The sequence below is a fragment of the Gossypium hirsutum genome, chromosome A12, assembly GCF_007990345.1.
Source record: "Gossypium hirsutum isolate 1008001.06 chromosome A12, Gossypium_hirsutum_v2.1, whole genome shotgun sequence".
Taxonomy (NCBI): Eukaryota; Viridiplantae; Streptophyta; class Magnoliopsida; order Malvales; family Malvaceae; genus Gossypium; species Gossypium hirsutum.
The window spans coordinates 6,896,915-6,915,520 of NC_053435.1; the positions used below are offsets into that span (position 1 = coordinate 6,896,915).

Here is an 18,606-nt window from a genome sequence, read left to right on the forward strand (position 1 = left end):
TATTTAAATAAGAATTTGGGTCACTTAATTCTAACAACATTCCATTAATTAACCAACAAAATCTTACATTCCAAAATTGTTTCAAACATATTTACTTATACATGTTAAAAAAAGAAAAAGAAAAAGAAGCATATTCTAAAACAAAGATAATTTAGTAAAAAAATGATTTTATGAAATTTTACATTTCATTAATTAAATAATAAAATCTTAAACTCCCATAAAAGAATCAAATAAGATAATATAACATATTAAATAATCTTATATTCCAATAACTTTGTTAACAACGTAAAACAAATGCGGAATAATAAACAAGTTGAGGAAGTAGAAGTTACAAAAGAAAAAGAAAATCTATCAATATAATGCTATAGATACTTTTTCTTCACCCGCTTGTTGCGAGGAGAGAAATGAACGAAGGGTAGTTTAGCCGCAAAACTCACCGTATGAAATGTGTAGGCAGTGCACCTACCACTCAATCTCAGAAATCAATGGTTTAACTGCTAGATTGCAAAACAAAAAGGTAAGCATCATACATATGAGTTAAGCCATGATTTCGCATAGTGTCCTAACCGTGGTTGATGTCCCAGAAATGATTTGCTTTTTGGAGGATTTAGGATGGCTTGGTTAATTCCATGGTTTGGTAGTGAGAGTGGTAAGGGAGACTTGAAACCGTGATCTGTAAGGGACCAATTACCAATCCAATCCAGTAATCGTTTGGGTGTCATGTCATGAGCTGGGCATGGGCTATTAGGGGTCTACCATATTTGGTATTGGTACCCAAAATCATTCATTTTTCTCATCTCACTTTTAGCTTTATTTCTCCTTTATTTTTCTCCCCTCTTTTGGATAGAATAGCATTATCATAATCAAAGCACTGCCTCCTTTACCTCTCATCATAAAAGTTGATGTCATGGAATTTCATTTTCAAGTATTTCGGCAAATCTTGCAGTCAATGTGACTTTAACCTTTTCATGATTTAAGAAGAAGAAGGGTGGAACTGATAAGTGCTTTGCTCACAACCAAGCACACATGGAACATCAAAATATTATTACATTAAGATTAACTTACATTAGTGCTAGAAATCTAGCCAAAAAAAATCACAACAACAGGGAAAAGAAAAAGAAAAAAAATGACAGCACATGTTGTTGGAGTTATAAATAAAAGAGCAAGATGGTTTATAAATCTAAAACTTAATCATGATTAGTCCTAATTGGCCTTGTGTTTAATCACATCAATCCCCATTTCAGTTGGGTCAGTTGCTTGAACTTCGTAGCTAATTCCATCTAGCACTCTCCTCAGCCCGTCTTTGGATGTTGCGTACAGCATTTTTGCCCTTATTCTTGATGCTGCTGGGGACCTAATCTCCATCATTAATTAAATGTAAATCAAATTAAACAGTATTATATATATACTAAACAAAAACAAGTAGGGAAGACGACGAACCATGCAATGAAGAAGAGCTTGCTTTTCCGACAGTTATCAACGGTGACGAAATCAAAATCAAAGACAGCATATCGGCAATCATCGATGGGCAATGAAGCAGTAAGATCATCATAGCTTTCGCCAGGTCCGCCGACCTTATCGACGGTAACCCGCCTTGATTTCTCATCGATCTTGAAAACTATATATCTATGCACTTTCTTCCATTTCATCTCCATGAATGAGTTCTTGCAGTCATCAGTGACCCACATCCCAGTTGTAGCCTATAGTATCATACACCCAAAATATACATGTAACTAACATAAAGAAATTTATTTAAAATAATATAAAAATAAATAATAAATGGGATGTACCATCTTGAAAGCCATTGCCATTGTTGTTGGTTGTTGTTTGAGTGAGCTGAATTTGCTTTGGTAGCTGAAACTTTGAAACTGAAGGTGGCAAGAAAAGAGAGTGGTAATGGGGTTTATATAAAGAAATAAGTTTGGAAATGCCATTAAAGTTCATTAATATTTACAAATCAGCGTGCTCTGTATAGTAAACATTCCTTGTTTTCTTTTATTTTTCTGTGGATTGGGAGGCGGGGAGGTTATATTTTCTTTTAAATATTTACCTTCCTAATAAAGACTATTGGATAAGATTATATTTTTTAAATAATTGGATAACATAATCGAATTTTTTTAATATAATTATCAATTTTGGCTGAAAAGAATATGATTATAATATCGTTATATCTAAAAAGAAAGATCGTTCAATTTAAAAACTACGTTATGATGATAAAATCCCAAACAAATTTATCTAATACATATTCATGTTGACTCTAAATACTTTCCAAAGTATTAGTAATTATTAGAGTTGCTTAAGGTCAGTGACAAAGTCAAGGGGTAAGCAGGGGCCTAACCTTTAAAAAGAATTTTTTTTCATTTAAATCTTTTATAATTTATAAAATTTTAAATTAATAATGTAAAATTACACTTTGTTCCTCAAAGAATAAAAATTTAATTTAATCATTTAAAAATTATATTAAAATAATATATTTACATTTTTACTATCGTAAAAATATACAAATTAATTTTGACCCCAAAAAAATTTATTTTGAATCCCCATGTACCTTCATATTACACCCAATTACCTACTATCAAATTTACTCATGACTCTATCACTAATCTTACACAATAAAAAACTCATTAACTAGGATGTACATCAAATAAGCACCTCAAACAGAGAAAGATCAAAGCTACTAACAAGTAGTTTTTAACATTACCAAGTGTGAATCACTAAATAAACTCTCTTCATTATATAACTTCCAAGTTTCCATTTAAGCATTTATAAAGATTATTCTTCAGCTAACTAAGAGATTTCGATAAATTTAATTTAATAGAAAAGAGTTTAAATATATCTACTTGACCATTTTACTTATAACTTAATTATTGATAATTTTAACATTATAAAGTTTTTCATCAGCATTCTGAATATGACAAAATTTAATTGTTATTATTATTACTAAACCAGAAAGAAAAGTGTTTAGCGTTTAATTTACCATATATCACTATTCCTAAATTGATTTAGTAATGTCACATAGCAAAAAAAAAACAAGCACTCTATTGCCTTATATGTAAATAATTGAGTTGCTAAAAATTAACACCCCAAATAAAAAAAAATACAATCTAGTCCAAGTAACTCTAACAAAGTGTGTAATTTGCCAATTAAGCATAATGTATAAAGCAATTCAGTGGGCTGCAAAAATTTGTTTATGTAATCAGTTATGATGATAATTTTAAATAATATATTCTTTAATTGAGTTTTAACTTGATTGATATCGGTATTATTAAGTTTGAGTGCATTGAAATATATTTATTCTTTTATTAAAGTGATGAAAAAAATTATAGATAATTCTAAATATTCTATAAAAAAAAAATTAATCTATACAATATGCAAATGAAATGACAATTAAAATCAATACATTTGATTAATTATGAGGAACATCAATCAAGGCAGGTAGAGATTGTTTAAAAAACAAAAGGAAAACTAATGTGAATTAAGTCTTGTACTATCCATTTATAGTTTAGTCCGTCCACAAAATTAAATTTATTTAAATTAAATGTGATTGTTTTTGGAACTCGAGTTATTGATACAACCATTGGACAACTTTTCTCTCTATTTTTGTTTTTTAATCTCAAGTATGATTATGAGTTTCACTAAATCTTAATAAATTTTGATGAGTATAGGCTGGAAACATAACCTCAGTAGTAAAATACGGTGGTCCCATCTGGGATCTCGCACCCATAAATCCCCCCGATCTTTCTATTTCCTGTTCCTCAAAAGGGTTGTTTGCGTGACAGCAAAGAAGAAGAAAAACCTGCGGTGAAATAAAGAATTAAGACAAAGTTAAAAATAGATCAAAAGGAATGAATGTGAAAGAATAATAAAAAGAGAGGCGTTTTTCTTGATGTAACTGAACATCCATACATGTACCTCTAAACCCACAGCTAATTGAAGCAACTTGATATATCATTACTTTGTTTCTTTATTCTTTAACAGATTTATACGTCTGCCATTCCAAGATTTCATATCCCTAAGCTCGAGTTATTCCACAAACTTGTCTAAAGAATGTTTAGGTGATTAGGGTAACAACCCCTGGACAATATTTCTTTTAGTTTTTATGAGAGATAAAAGATGATTATTGATATGACTTTGGATGTGTTAGAAATCTCTTGATTCTTGAACAAGAAAAACATGGTGCTGAAGAACTAGTTGAAGTGATATCATTCACTTTTAGGAATAAAGATCATGACTCAAGTTTCATCATGCACAAAGCTATTCAATGATCATAATTTCGTTTGTTTGGATATCAAAGAACAAATTTTAAAGGTTTGTTATTTACAACACCCTAAAAAAAACAATACATTTACCTTATCAACAGACAAAATGCTAGTACCAAAAAGAAATTTCTGCTACCTAGGGACGTGGATGAAGGAGAGATAACCCTCATGTGGGTGGGTCTCCACGATGGGAAACATAAACTATTTTTATTAGGCCCATGAGAGGCGTTGGATCGATGGACCACCTTTTTCCAAGGTGAATCAAAGTCTAATTAAACGTGTATATGGGGTTGTCTATTTGGGAGGGGAGGATTGGACGTTTGTGAGCGGCTTCTTCTTAATGGAAGTAGTGCAACATAATAATAATCTGCCTAAAACCAAAGAGGGATATGCTTGTCTAGATGAGCGTGATTTATAGCCACTATTAAAAAGGAATGGTGGCCCCGCTTTGTGGACTAGACTACATGAAACCAGTCATTACTTGACAAACTAGCAGGTAGGCAGACTTTTTAGGTACCACCAGCAATGGCAACCTCGTGGGGATGATCTTTTCTTTTTTTCCTACGACTTCCATCTTCATCCAAGCTTTGTTTATCTTTGTTCCTCTTTAAACTTTATTTATTACTTTAGTATTTAGTTTTAACTTCAATTTTGAAATAAATTTTCGGATTTTATTTGATTTGCCCCATATTTATAAAATTAAAGTGTTTATATTAGATGTATTTAAGAATAAATCCAAGTGATGTCAAACATCAATTTTATTATTGGGAAAGAATTGTATGAAACAGTGACGTCACGTTATCTGTATCCCTTTCCAATAATTTTATGCCACGTCAATATCTTATCCTGAATTTCAGGATTTTATCCTGAAACAAAATCAAATCCAAATTAAAATACAAAAATTCAGGATAAAATTCTGAAATTCAGAATAAAAATACTGATGTATCATAAAACTATTAGAAAGTGATATAGATTAATGGCGTCACAGTTTCATACAATCATTTCTCTTTTATTATTAGTATACAATACATGCCAAAACTTGAAATAAAAAAAATAATATAAAGTTGGGCTGCAAAACTTACTTGGGCCTTAAATCGGGCTGTTTAAAGGAATATTCTCAGGCAGAATAGATTGCTAAATTGGGCTTCTCTAATTTAGGAGAAAAGTTTTAAAGAAAATCAAGTTGGGCTTTTAACACTTTTCCAAATCGCCTTTTAAACCCAAAATGATTTCTATTATTTCAATTTCCCAAATTCTTTTTAACAAAAATTGATTTATGTTTTCAAAAAACAACATCCAAATACCTTCCCCAAAATGTCAAAATTTTAGTGAAATTAAGCTAGAAAGGCTTACAATAAACTTCAATCTAATTGAAATACATATTAAAAACACTTATAATTTCATTAAAGAGTGACTTTAAAAATATATACATATTAATAACTAATTACAATTCATTCTACAATATTTTAAATACAATTTTGACACTTTGTGGAGATGCAGTGCTCCCCAGTTAATCATAGCTTCTTTACTAACTTAAAACTTGCATGTTTTAAATCACTATCACATGAACTTATAAAAAAGCTCAATAAATACTTAAGGTTCGGCTTATCGTATTCTTTTATTAATATCGAATTTCATAATTATGTCTATCCAAATCTTAAAGGCTCAACTTATATAGTGATAAGTTGATATTGGAAGTTTTTGTTGAGGGTATTTTAATATTTTTATTAAAAAATAATAAAATTATATATACAATAAGATTTAAACTCATGTCATAAAATCTTAAATTAAGCATTGAACTAAAAGTTTATTTTAATATATTTTATATATTTAATTTATTATGCACATTTTATCACATCTATCAATTGTATATATACTATTATTTAAGCTCCTGAATGAGTTAGTGTCATTCTCAACCTGTCACCAACTCGATTAGATAAATTATGGATATACCCTTTTATAATTCAAATAAGTTATATTATTCCAATACATTTTAAACTTTTTATTTAAAAATTCAATAAAAATATGCATATTGTGGAATTTGAACTTGAACCAATTACATTAGTAAAATATTTAATTTACCACCCAACTAAAGTTTTACTTTAATATTTTTTTATACATTTAAATTTTATTATGCACACTTTATTACTCCCATCATAAACTCAACACCGAGTCAAGATTGAAGACAACACAATAATAAATAATTTAATCTATTTTTTTAAAAAAATTTAATATCGCACTTATTTCATGTGTTATAATTAATTACTTTCAAGCTATACATTTCATTATTTATTGTGTGTTTTTTTTAAACTTGTATATGTATTCTATATTTGTAGTTTCTGCATACATAAATGTGTGATAGGATTTCTAGTACTAATAATATTATTAATTGAGTTAGAATAACAAGTTAATATATAGTTTAAAATTTTAATATTGTTCATATTTAATGTGTTATTATTAATTAGTTTCAAATTAAACGTTTCATTATTTATTATATGTTATTATTAAACGCATCTCTATGTTTAATGTAATAGAATTGTTAGTTATATAATTTTTTTATGTACAATTTTTTAATAATTTTAAAAAAATTTAACAATTTTGAAAATTTTATAAGTTCCATGTGATAAAGTATAATATGTTAAAAAAATCATTAGGCAATGATGTATAAGAAAGTGCCAAACATCCACTTAAGCCTAAAGTATAAAAACAGAAGTCCAACGAAAGCAAATTAGATTTCATTGCAAAGAAAGTTTTCAGCTTAATCTAACAACTGTTTTCTTTTTTCCTCACTCTGTTGATAGCTTGAAGGATCTCTTGCACTTTTAGAACAATCCTTATTTGAGCATTTTTAGAACATTTAAGTGTTTTCAAGCTCATTGTTAGAACATTTTCCCGAAGTGACTGTGGTTCGTATGTATACTGTGAAACACAAAAGCCTTGAGCTTATTTGAGCATTCAAGCTGTACATACTTGAAATTTAAAGACTTGCTAAACTTACAAGTATTAGATTGACAGTAAAAAATTAAAACCTTTGAGTGCAGGGGAGATACAGAATACTTCTTGTGGCAAACGTGAAACCCCAATAGCTGTAAGCAATCTGCATTTACAAGTTGCCAGCTTTTTTAAAAAAAAAAAAGATCCAGCAATAACAACAGATGAGGCAGAGAAGTGGTGCAGCTACGACTCTCTTCAGCTATATCTTGCTACTACTTGCCTGGAAGGTGTCCAGGCCGATGTTAGTCACAAGGGTAAAATAAGTTGCCAAAAGAGTAAAAGAGTCAAAGCAGAAGGGGCTGCACTGGCAGTAAATTGCGATTGGGGCAGACCTGATAATGCAGCTCTATTCGCATGTATGCGTGATAGGTATATCGTACTCTTATTCACAAGCGGTACCAGTGCTCCGTCTTTCCGAGCGCCCAATACTTTTTGGCTGAAAATTATTCACAAAATCCTAATGAATACCTAGTGTTTCATGGATATTTCTATTAATTACTAAGAAACTAGAGAATGTTTATGCTTCTCTTGAAATTGCAGGACAAACAATTTCTGTTCCAGCATTTCTAAGACATCCAATTTCATAACTAGAAGGACTGCAACTGTCCCAAGTTAAAGCATGTTCAATCACAATGAACCCACACATACAGTTCAACCAAAATTTACATAATTCCCCTGCTCTAATTTTCAGGAACATGCCAGCGCGGCTTGCTGCCAAATCATGCTGATGAAATGGCAAAAAGCACCCTAAAAGAACCAAAGACAGGAAATTTCCTTTCCCAAACATTAATAATAACATTGGAAGAGAGGTCGTTAGTAAACTTCACCTGGAATAAGGAGGCGGGCAAAATATGATGACGTAATCAGCTCCTGCACACGTGTACGTACTCGTAACATCATCATACGCGTAACTATACGCGCGTGGACAAGCATGCTTGAAGAACAAAGAGAATACCGACGGGTGACACACGTCAGGCGTTCCGAACGCACCGCTGCAACAGTATTGGGGATCTCCGAAAGCTTCACACGCGCTCCTACACCCCACGCCCCCATCACCACGTAACTGCGGAGGACACGCGCCGTTGAGGTCCAATAAGCAACCGGTGGCGCTACAGTTGCCTTTTCCTCCCTTGGCCACGACCAACATCGGCAAATTGTATCCGTCGACTAAGCTCACGTCGTAAAAATCCAATCCTCCGGCACCGTTTAAAGTGAATTCCGCGAGAGTGGCTGGCGGCTTGGCGCCACTCCCGGAACATTCGATTTGACCGGAGCCACAGTCGCCGCTAAGACAAACGAATTTACCGGAGGAATCTTGGCCGCAAAGGGCTCGACCCCAGAGTCGACCGGACCAAGACCTGGGTATCGTTACGGTTCTTGATTTGCCAGGGTTAAGAACGAAGCCAGTAGTAGGAAGCTGAGGTGTGTTGGCGCCGGATAGAAAGCCAGGCCATATCGTGTGGCGGCACCTGTTGACGATCTTGAAAGAAGCTGGATTCACTTCTGCAATTGAAAACAAGGAAAGGGTCAGCAGCAGAAATTACAAACTAACAAGGAAAAAGAAAAGCTGTTGGCAAGGAAACATGGAGTCTTTGATGGGGGTTCATACGTTTATAGTTTACCTGAAAGGAGAGAAATCAAGAACAAGAAAGAAAGGAAGGTGGAAGAGAGATGAAGACAACCCATTATTGAAGGGAAAATAAAAATACAAGAGTTTGAGGTTAAAGAATTGGCCAAAAGATGAGCCAAGGAACTTTACTTTTTCTTGGGAGAGGAGAGTAGTGGTGTAGCGGGAGTGGGACTTGCGCTGGTGGGGTTCTTGACTTTCGGCTTTTGGTTATTATTTTGTTAAGTGCATAATTCTTTATTTGGGTTGATGAAGCGGATATGGATATTCGAATTTAGATTTTGAAATTATAAATAAAATATTTATTTATAATATATTTAAATTTACTAATTATAAAAATATTTATATATTTTTTGAAATTAATGTTTATTAGATTTAATTTGAATTTGATTAATAATATGTAAATAATTTATACAAATTCAAATTTAAATAATTTAATAAATTGTAGATATGGTGATTTTTTAGTCCACTAGTTATCCATTTTCTTTCAAAAACAATTAAGGGGATGGAAAAAGGATGACATGAATATAACTGCATCTAAATATGTGTAGAGATTCTTATAAACTTTGTTTAATTACTTAAAGCTTAAGTATCGTTGTTATAGTAGTAGAGATATCCGTATGTAAAAGTTAAAAATGGAGATTTATAAGTTAAAAATATGAAAATTACGAGCGCATATATTAATTATAAACTGAATGAAACATATGAAGAAACTAAAGAGATGCCCTAATATTATAAAATTTGACAATACTGTGAAATTTAAGAAACTGTCAAAGGACAATACAAACACTCAATTCAGATACAGATCATCAATACTAGATATATAAAAGGTACAAAGTAAATCTTCAACTCTAGATTCTATTATCATCAACATTTATTCTACCTCACCCTACAACCAAGTTCTCCAACGCCAGATACAAGGAAAAGAACATACATACATTTGCAAAATTTAAATACACCAAAAAGTGTTAACAAGTTTCACGCCTTTTAACCAAAATGCACCATCTCTATCATGAGATTATGACCAAACAAACAATATTTATTTATGAGAAAGAAGTATGATCAAATATAGTATACCCATTTCTTAGAAAGCAATTTTACCTTGAAATTTGTTTATACTTGAACTTTTTTTTGTCCAAAAGGTCTCCCTTCACCTTTTTCCTATAAAAATGCTAGACTAATATTTTGGACTATATGGTCTTTGCTGCACAATCAAGCTTGGGCCTCCGTAATAGCTGATCCAAGAATTTGCTTACAAATTGGAGGCCACAAGGGAAAAACCAACAATGTTTTAATGGCTTCATTTTTGGAAATAAGTTAAATGCCATAATTCACATGTATTTTTTATGGTTATTTCTTTTGGTGAATTATAATAATAGAGTAAAGTCTGAATAATCAATACGACTAGCGCTACTTAAACCCAGGCCACACTTTGAACATTGAACACCCTTAACCATCATGCGATCACATGGGGTTCTTCATGATTAATTTAGTAGGTTAGTTGTTAGTCATGTTGATTTAGTAGTAGTTAATTTTGTTTCTAGTTGTTGATTATGGCTAAGTTAATGCACCATGATTCTGTTTTTAGTTATTTTTCATGTATATAAATAGGAGTATTTATTCCAATTTCATGTATCACTTTTCATTTTCAATTCAATTCAATATTATTTGTGGTCCTATTTTTCTTTTACTCTGCCTTCTTATTTTCTACCTAAATTATCATATTGCTCTTGTTTATAAACAACACCATCAAACAACATTGGTGTCTAAGCTATTTTCTTAAAAGATCTGTGACCTTGTGAAAGTATTTAAGTGAATTTACACTTAACCCAAACATTTCTTAGTAAAAAACCTTTAAGCCATGGAAACTTAAATTAGTTTTCCTATGGTTGCTCTTTCTGTTTTCAATGGAGAAAAACTATCAGATTTGGGTAGTGAGAATGAAGGCCTACTTGGGTGCATTGGGTCTTTGTGAAGCAATAGAAGAGGATTATGAAGTTCCTCCTCTACCAAGCAGTCATACAATTACTCAAATTAAAAGCCACAAGGAGAAAAGGACCAAAAAGTCAAAGGCAAAGGTCTACCTATTTGTTGTAGTCTCGCCAACAATTTTCACTCGAATAGTGACCCCCAGTTCAACAAAGGCAATTTGAGACTAATTCAAAGAAGAATAAGGAGATGGAAGGATAAAAGGAACGCAAATTCTGAATTTAATAAGGGAATCCAATATGCAAAAAGTGAAGGAGTCGAGAACCATAGAAAAACGTTTTGACAGGCTTTTGAGCATCGCCAATAGGGTAAGGTTGTTAGGTTCTAAACTTTTTTATTCAAGAATTGTTCCAAAAATTCTTGTTACTGTAACTAAAAAATTTGAAGCAACTAATACTGCTTTGGAGAATTCTAAGGATCTATCAAAGATTACTTTGGCAAAACTATTAAATGCCATGTAGGCTCAAGAACAAAGAAGAGTCATGAGACAAGATGGTACCGTTGAAGGAGCATTGCCAACCAAGCATCAAAATGGTGGCAAAGAAAAGAAGAATGGTAAGAAAATTTGAACTGCAAATGGTGAAGCTACTGCAAACAACAGTAATAGCAAATGTGGAAGCAAGAAAAGAAAAAAAATCCTCCATGTCATTATTGTGGTGGAAAAAGGTCATCCTCGTTTCAAGTGTTGGAAAAGGCTTGATGCAAAATGCAACAAATGTAATCATTTAGGACATGAGGTTGTAAATTTGCAAAAGTAAAATTCCACAATAAGAAGTTGAAGCTCATATTGCAAACCATGAGAAAAGGATCAAATTTTTGTGGCAACATGTTTTTAGAACAATCACTCAAGTGAAAGTTGGTTCATTTATATTACATATGACGTACAACTTTAAAAAAAAAAATTAGAAGGCATTGCAATACAAAAGTAAAAATTAACAATTAAAGTAAAAAGAATAATTGTAATTAAAAGTTACTCATGTGCAAAACTATTTTAGATGTTCTTTATGTTCCAAAAATTGATCAAAATATGTTAAGTATGGGTCAACTAATCAAAAAAGGCTTCAAAATGATTTTCAAAAACAAACACTACATGATCAAATATGCAGATCATGTAACACCTCAAACTTGACCTGATCACCAGATCCGAAATATGGGACCTACATTTGTTGCTGAATCAACGATGATTTCATTTTAATATTCAATAGATAAATCATGCAAATAATTGAGTTTAATGATACTTTTACTGGAACAAATAAATTGTACAAATTTTAAAGGCATTATTAATTCAATCTTGGATTTCAATTAAGCTTACCAAAACTCTTATGAAACTCCACTAACAAATGAGGGACTAAAACGTAAAAACTACTAATACAGGACTGTTGTCATTAATGGAAAAAATTCAGTTTGAAAACAGTTTTCTTACATAACGAAAAATTAAAATTTTGAAAACTGGCCCAGTTTGTGATATTTATAGCAATAAACCCTAATCGAATTCATACATGTGTTTTCAGCTTAGTGAAAGTTCGTTGTTCCCAACTTTCAACTAAATGATCGTTTTCGCTATTCTCATACCTTGAACTGCTTCGAGTGTGGGCTTGAACCAATTGAATTAAAACACAGAACTAGAAAAAATTTTCCCTCTTTTATTTAGGGTGAAAATGAAAATTCTCTCTTCTTTAATAGAAACCCGGTAGAATTGTTATTCTGGAAAAATATATTCTGGAAAATTCTCTCTCAAAGTTGTGTTTAATGCCTTATTGGTGTCATCTATTTATAAGAAGAGAAGGTAGAACCATTGTTAACTTGTAGTGATTTATTTCAAATAGAAAATCAGCTTCCTACTTATAGTAGGAGTAGGGTGGACGACGCACCCTAGTATTCCTACTAGGGTTGCCACCCCTTTCATATTATATGATGGGTTTTGGGTCTCTCTTACATTGGGTCCAATTATGAGTACTTCCTGAACCTTTTGACCTAGTAATCTATAATGTGATCTAACCCGATTCAATTTTTCTATTTCATAAAAATAAACTTTAATATTTTATATTAAACAATTTTCTCATCCCTATTTTACTCCCAATAAAATTTTGATGATTTTACCTTTGGTTAAATTTTGAGAAAATATGTTTAATACTTCACAACTCAACATGTTCATTGTGACCGAATGATTTATTTTCATTTTCGGGCTTCAAAATAGCTTAAAAACATAAACTCGTTCTTCTGATCATTTTTAAGTAATCTATATAGAATTGCAAATGAATTATTTTCATTTCCATTTTGGAAACTTACATTCATTTCCAAATGATTCCATTTCTCCATTTCGTAAAAAAAACCATAATCATTCCTGAATATTTATCATTTCTCTTTTCCTATTCATTTCGTTCATTTCTATTCAAACACCTAATTCATTTTTGGTTTTAATGAGTTAACGAAGGGACTGATTAGACATATGTAATTAGGGCTTAAATAATTTATAATTAAGTTTAGAATTTTTGCCTATTAGTTATAAACTAATTTAGTCACGAAGTCAGTCCATTATAGTATCATAACTAAGCTCTCCCTAACAGCATACCATTACGAAAGCATCTACTCAGTGCTCTTCCAATGACCTTGTCATAAGTATGTTACCATCATAGGATATCATTGATCTCTTTGGCATAATATCCGTTCTCCCAATATGACTTTATTTTATCTCATGGTAACCATTATATCCCCTTTCATGAAAAGTCAATCACTATCAAATAGTTATCAAGTCATCCATCACAAAGACGAATGACATGTGGCCACGTTTACTTTTCATCAACCATGTAATGTCTATGGGAGGATATCATTTACGCATATCTCAGGCTATGAATTCCACTATTGTGATTGATGCTAAAAACTAAAAAAATAGTACACCTAATGCACCAACTTTCGGCTCCTTATCTATTTGAACTCAAGCTTTTACTTACATCAAAATGTACGAGTCAAGCATACATAGTCCGCCATCCACTTAGGATTTAAGTATGCCACATTATAAACGTCACAAGTGAATAAATCCATAAACGAATTCAAAATTTATTCTTCTTAAGTCTTGTCCAATGTACTGTCAGTTCAGTTAGTCACATCTATGTCTTTATCTTCTGGAAGTCATCTGCTCTAATGCCCAAGATAAGGCATCTCACGAATTGGACTCAATAGATGACATATTAGTCTTTCAATTGGTTTGCTCATTTTCAATTAGACTAAGGACATGTTTAACTTCTTCTACTAATACAAGTTATCTTTCTATACTACGATTCAACCACATAATACCACTTAGTATTAGTTTAAACAATAGACAACCAATGAACAACATTTTCTTCTATTTTGCTTTGCGTGCAAAATCCATTTGAGGACAACAATACAAAGTATATTAATTTTAATAAATGAATTTGTTTTATTAACCAATCTATTCAAAAAAAATTAAAAGTTTACAAATGAATATACTACACTCAGGGCATTAGATCCAACCGTCATGACATCAAAGAATGAGTGCACTACATTGAAGGCAGTAGCATGGTGTCACAACTTCATTTGGGGTGAGTAGAAGCCATGAAGATAGGAACTTGACGTCATGACTTCAACAAGGAAATGTTGCGACCTAAAAGGCAGAGGGTTTAATGTCGTGACACTAATAGGGGGTTGTCGTGACTATGAAGATAATTCCCTTAATTTTTGCATCATTTTCTTTAAACTTGCTAAGATCAATATCCAAATGGTCTAAATGACCCAAAAGCTCATCTTAACACATTATATGCAATACCACAAATGTCAAATTAACATTCTTAGCATATCAAACATCTATCAATACATGATTACAAGTATACATACACGTTCAATTACTTGGCATGTAACACCCCCAACCCTTATCTTTCGTCGGAATCGGGTTACGGAGCATTACAAGAGTTTACAGATCAAACAAACAGAAATTTCAAGCATTTCATATCATCAAAACAAGTTATCAAAGCATCATTTTAATCCAAATTATAAACATACCAAATCCAAATCAATTTGCCTAACTCATGAGCACTTAAACATAAAATTAAATTTACATGCACCTATCTAGATTTAGTTCAAGTTTTCATGCCATAATATGGCTTCAAAAAGAAACACATAGTTTTATGTATAAAACCAACCAAAATTAAACTTACAACCTCATTTACAATCAAACAACAAAATAACTATTATTTAGACACTCTAGGTACATGACGACACAAAGGATAAACATCACCACATTTGAGTTCGGGATTGTTGTTGGATGCTGAATCGATGATCAAACTTAAGTACCTAACCTGCGCATGGAAAACAAACCATACATTGAGTAAAAACTCAGTGGTATTTCTATAATCTGAATATTTAAAGATAAGAAATTTCAAATATGCTATTGAAATATAAACACATATTAATATTTAATTATTTCAACAACCATATCATATTCCATTTGTTTTACAAATATCTCAATTCTCATACTTGCTATATAAATAGTTTTTCACAATTTATTTCACATTTCATTATACAATTGCATTATCCTTTCCATATTCATTTCATGAGTATATAACTCAAATATTCCATATATTTGTAACATATTTCACATTCTATTTTCAATTCACTATTTCACTTCCATTTCGCATACCATACCATTTCAATATCAATTATAAAACTTTATTATTCATTTACCCCTATTAACACGACTCGGACTCGGACGGATACATGGATCCAACCAAAACACACCAGTTTGGTACCCAATACCTCATCGGATAATTCGAAGTAATAATTTGACACCCAGTGTCTCATCGGCTAAACCGAAGTAAATTGGCACCCAGTGCCTCATCGAATTAATCCGAAGTAATAAATTGACACCCAGTGTCTCATTAACTCGAAGTCAAAGAAATCCCTGAACTCTTCCAATCCTATGGCATGCCATCTATATCCGACTCAGTCCGATACAGTTAATAGGGTTTAAATTTCACAATTCAATAACAATTAATATCCAATGTCAATTTTTCATAGTATCACATAATTACACATATAATCATTTCAATTCAAACATCAATCCATTCAATACATATATTTATCTACCAATTCAAATCATTCAATCAATTATTAAAATATCAATTACTCACCTCAACATTTACCATAGACATTAAATCAAAATACAACAATTAAAAACTAAGTTCGGATTATAGAAATACAAACTAGGAATTCCGAGCTATTCCACGTCGACTTTATCTTTCCCCTTTTTAGTCGAGGATTCCCGGTACAACTTAACTACGAAATTAAAACAATTAAAATTTATTAATACGATATAATTTAAATTTCATATTGAATATTTCAACTTTTTACTCAACATTTGTCTAAATTTCAAATTTAGTTCCTAAACTGAGACTAATTTTATTTCTTCACAATCAATTCTATATTTTTATTCAATTTCCACTTTAAACTAGATTTAACTCTCTAATTTTAATTAAATCCCTAAATTTCAAAAATTTCACAATTTAGTCTCTATTACTCAAAATTTACAATTTATTCTACAATTCAATTCATTTTTCATTTCTAACTTGAAAATCTATCAATTTAGTCCCTAATACTAAAATTATTCAACATTAACAACACCTAAAAACTCAATGATTTCTAAAATTTTGACATGGTTGGGTAGTTTTTAATACTGAGATTTTAAAAACATAAAAATCACAAAAAATAGACTAAATTGACTAATCAATTAAGCTTTGAACCCTTAAAACTCTAATTCTCCTTCTTTCTCCTTTTCTTTCCTTTTTCTTTCTTTCCTTCTCTGTTTCGTTCTATCTTTCTCATTTTCTATTTCTATTTATTTTTCTTTTATTATTATAATATAATATAATATAATATAATATAATATAATATAATATAATATAATATAATATAATATAATATAATATAATATATATACTTAAACATTAAGGTTTATTGTTATAATATTATATTTTTTTTAACTTTAAATTCTATAAACATCTTCATCCTTATGCCGCCTCATTTAATGCCAATGGCTAATTGCTTATTGAGTCCCTTAAATTTTTCTTTAATCTATAATTCAACCTTCACCTTATATGCAGTTTAGTCCTTATACCTAATTACTTTTAATTCAAGCAAATTCACTTAATCAAAACCTAATTAACTATACAACTAGCTTCGTAAATATTTATTAAAAATTTTTACGAGTCTGATTTACGGGAATGGAGTCCCAGGAATGAATATTATTTTAATTTGGTCCTTTTTAATTAATTAACCATCGAAACATTAAAATTTCTTAACGAAACTTTATATCACCTTAATGACACTCCGTAAATATTTATAAAAATATTTACGGCTCGGTTTATAAAAATAAGGACCCGATATCTTATTTTCTAAAACCACTTGAACTTAACAAATCACTTATATAACATAAATTATCAAATAAAAAACTTTTTAAAAAATCACACTTGTCTTGTAAATATTAAATAATAATATTTACGAACTTTCTCGTTGGATTTGATGGCCCTGGAACCACTATTTCTGACACCACCGAAAAACGGGCTGTTACATGGCATGTAAGAAATATCTCAATCACAAGCATAATATGAACAAATGGAAAACAAACAATTAATTCACTAGGTTAATACATATGCATGCCACCAACGTAAATGATCATATTCAAAATATAAACATTTTCTACTGCATGGACTACAACAATACTTGGAATACCAAGCTGCATGCAACCAATAACATGGGAAGTTGGCAACCTGGGTAGTTGAGAAATATGCAATTAAAGACTTCCAATGGCCACAGCCACCCCTTAGGGGAAACCTCTCTAAGACCGTTAAGTTTACAAACCAATTGCAAGCTATCAACAAAAATGAAAAGCAAGCTATATTAAGAGAGGGCAACATTCGAGCACATCTTGAATATACGGTGCAGGATATTGCCTACATCAAGCCAATTGCGAAACACTATGCTAGGAGGTACGACATACAAACAACTTCATGGATGACACCATACCCATAACCATTCAACAACACAACCGCAAATAGGAACACAACAACCCAAATGAAGAGTGTAATTAAAAGATCAACATCGAGCGGTAAGTATACTACAAGGCAAGGCAATGTTACTAGAGATAATAACCGGAAGGAAGCAAAAATAAGGAAGCAAAACAATTGCGTATCGACTCCAAACAAAACCAATAAAAGCGATCATGACAAGCAAAAGAAGAGGAGACTTTGGAAGTTAGTAGAGGAGTCAAAATCTGAGTCCGATTAATTCTGAACATTTTTATATATTTGGATTTTGTACTTTATTTTTGGTATGGCTATCTAATTTAGTTTTAGTTTTTAATTAGTTAGGACTAGTATTTTATATATATATTTGTGTCTTTTAAGTTTTCTTTGTAGGAACCCCGCAATTTTTTATGACACTACCATTGCGAGCCAAAACCGAAAGGAGGAGTAGCCCCACCAATTGCGATGCACTTATCATGCCAATTGGGTAACCTCTTTCCTTTATATTTTTAGTTGCACATTAGGGACAATATGCCAAATAAAGTATGGGGTGACTTTGGAAATTTTTAAATTTTTTTTAGTTATTTTATTTGTTTTAAATTTTTAATTGCATGTTTTTGCTTGAGCATTGGTTAGGAGCATATACCTAGGTTGTTTGTTTAAATTGTAAACTTAACCTGAAATTAAATAATTTAGATTGTTT

The 18,606-nt window shown here is 31.1% G+C and overlaps 2 protein-coding genes across 5 annotated transcripts; both read right to left on the reverse strand.

Moving 5' to 3' along the window:
- Positions 1-1,029: 1,029 nt before the first annotated feature.
- On the reverse strand, positions 1,030-1,946 carry LOC107932586 (actin-depolymerizing factor 5). The gene is made up of 3 exons (XM_016864645.2): positions 1,791-1,946; positions 1,441-1,700; positions 1,030-1,354 (listed from the first exon to the last, which is right to left on the reverse strand). Exons 1-3 carry the CDS (start codon positions 1,932-1,934, stop codon positions 1,204-1,206), a joined length of 555 nt encoding a protein of 184 aa, XP_016720134.2. The 5' UTR covers positions 1,935-1,946; the 3' UTR covers positions 1,030-1,203.
- A 5,026-nt stretch (positions 1,947-6,972) lies between these two features.
- LOC107932597 (thaumatin-like protein 1b) lies at positions 6,973-9,105 on the reverse strand. 4 transcript variants are annotated; one of them, XM_016864657.2, is made up of 4 exons: positions 8,876-9,105; positions 8,081-8,756; positions 7,586-7,689; positions 6,973-7,356 (listed from the first exon to the last, which is right to left on the reverse strand). In XM_016864657.2, the coding sequence occupies exons 1-4, from the start codon at positions 8,937-8,939 to the stop codon at positions 7,139-7,141; spliced, it is 1,062 nt and encodes a 353-aa protein (XP_016720146.1). In that variant the 5' UTR covers positions 8,940-9,105; the 3' UTR covers positions 6,973-7,138. The 4 variants fall into 4 exon arrangements, with proteins under 4 accessions (XP_016720146.1, XP_016720157.1, XP_016720163.1 ...); XM_016864668.2 differs by having other exon boundaries at positions 6,973-7,473; positions 8,876-9,102; XM_016864674.2 differs by lacking the exon at positions 7,586-7,689.
- Between the last annotated feature and the right edge of the window lie 9,501 nt (positions 9,106-18,606).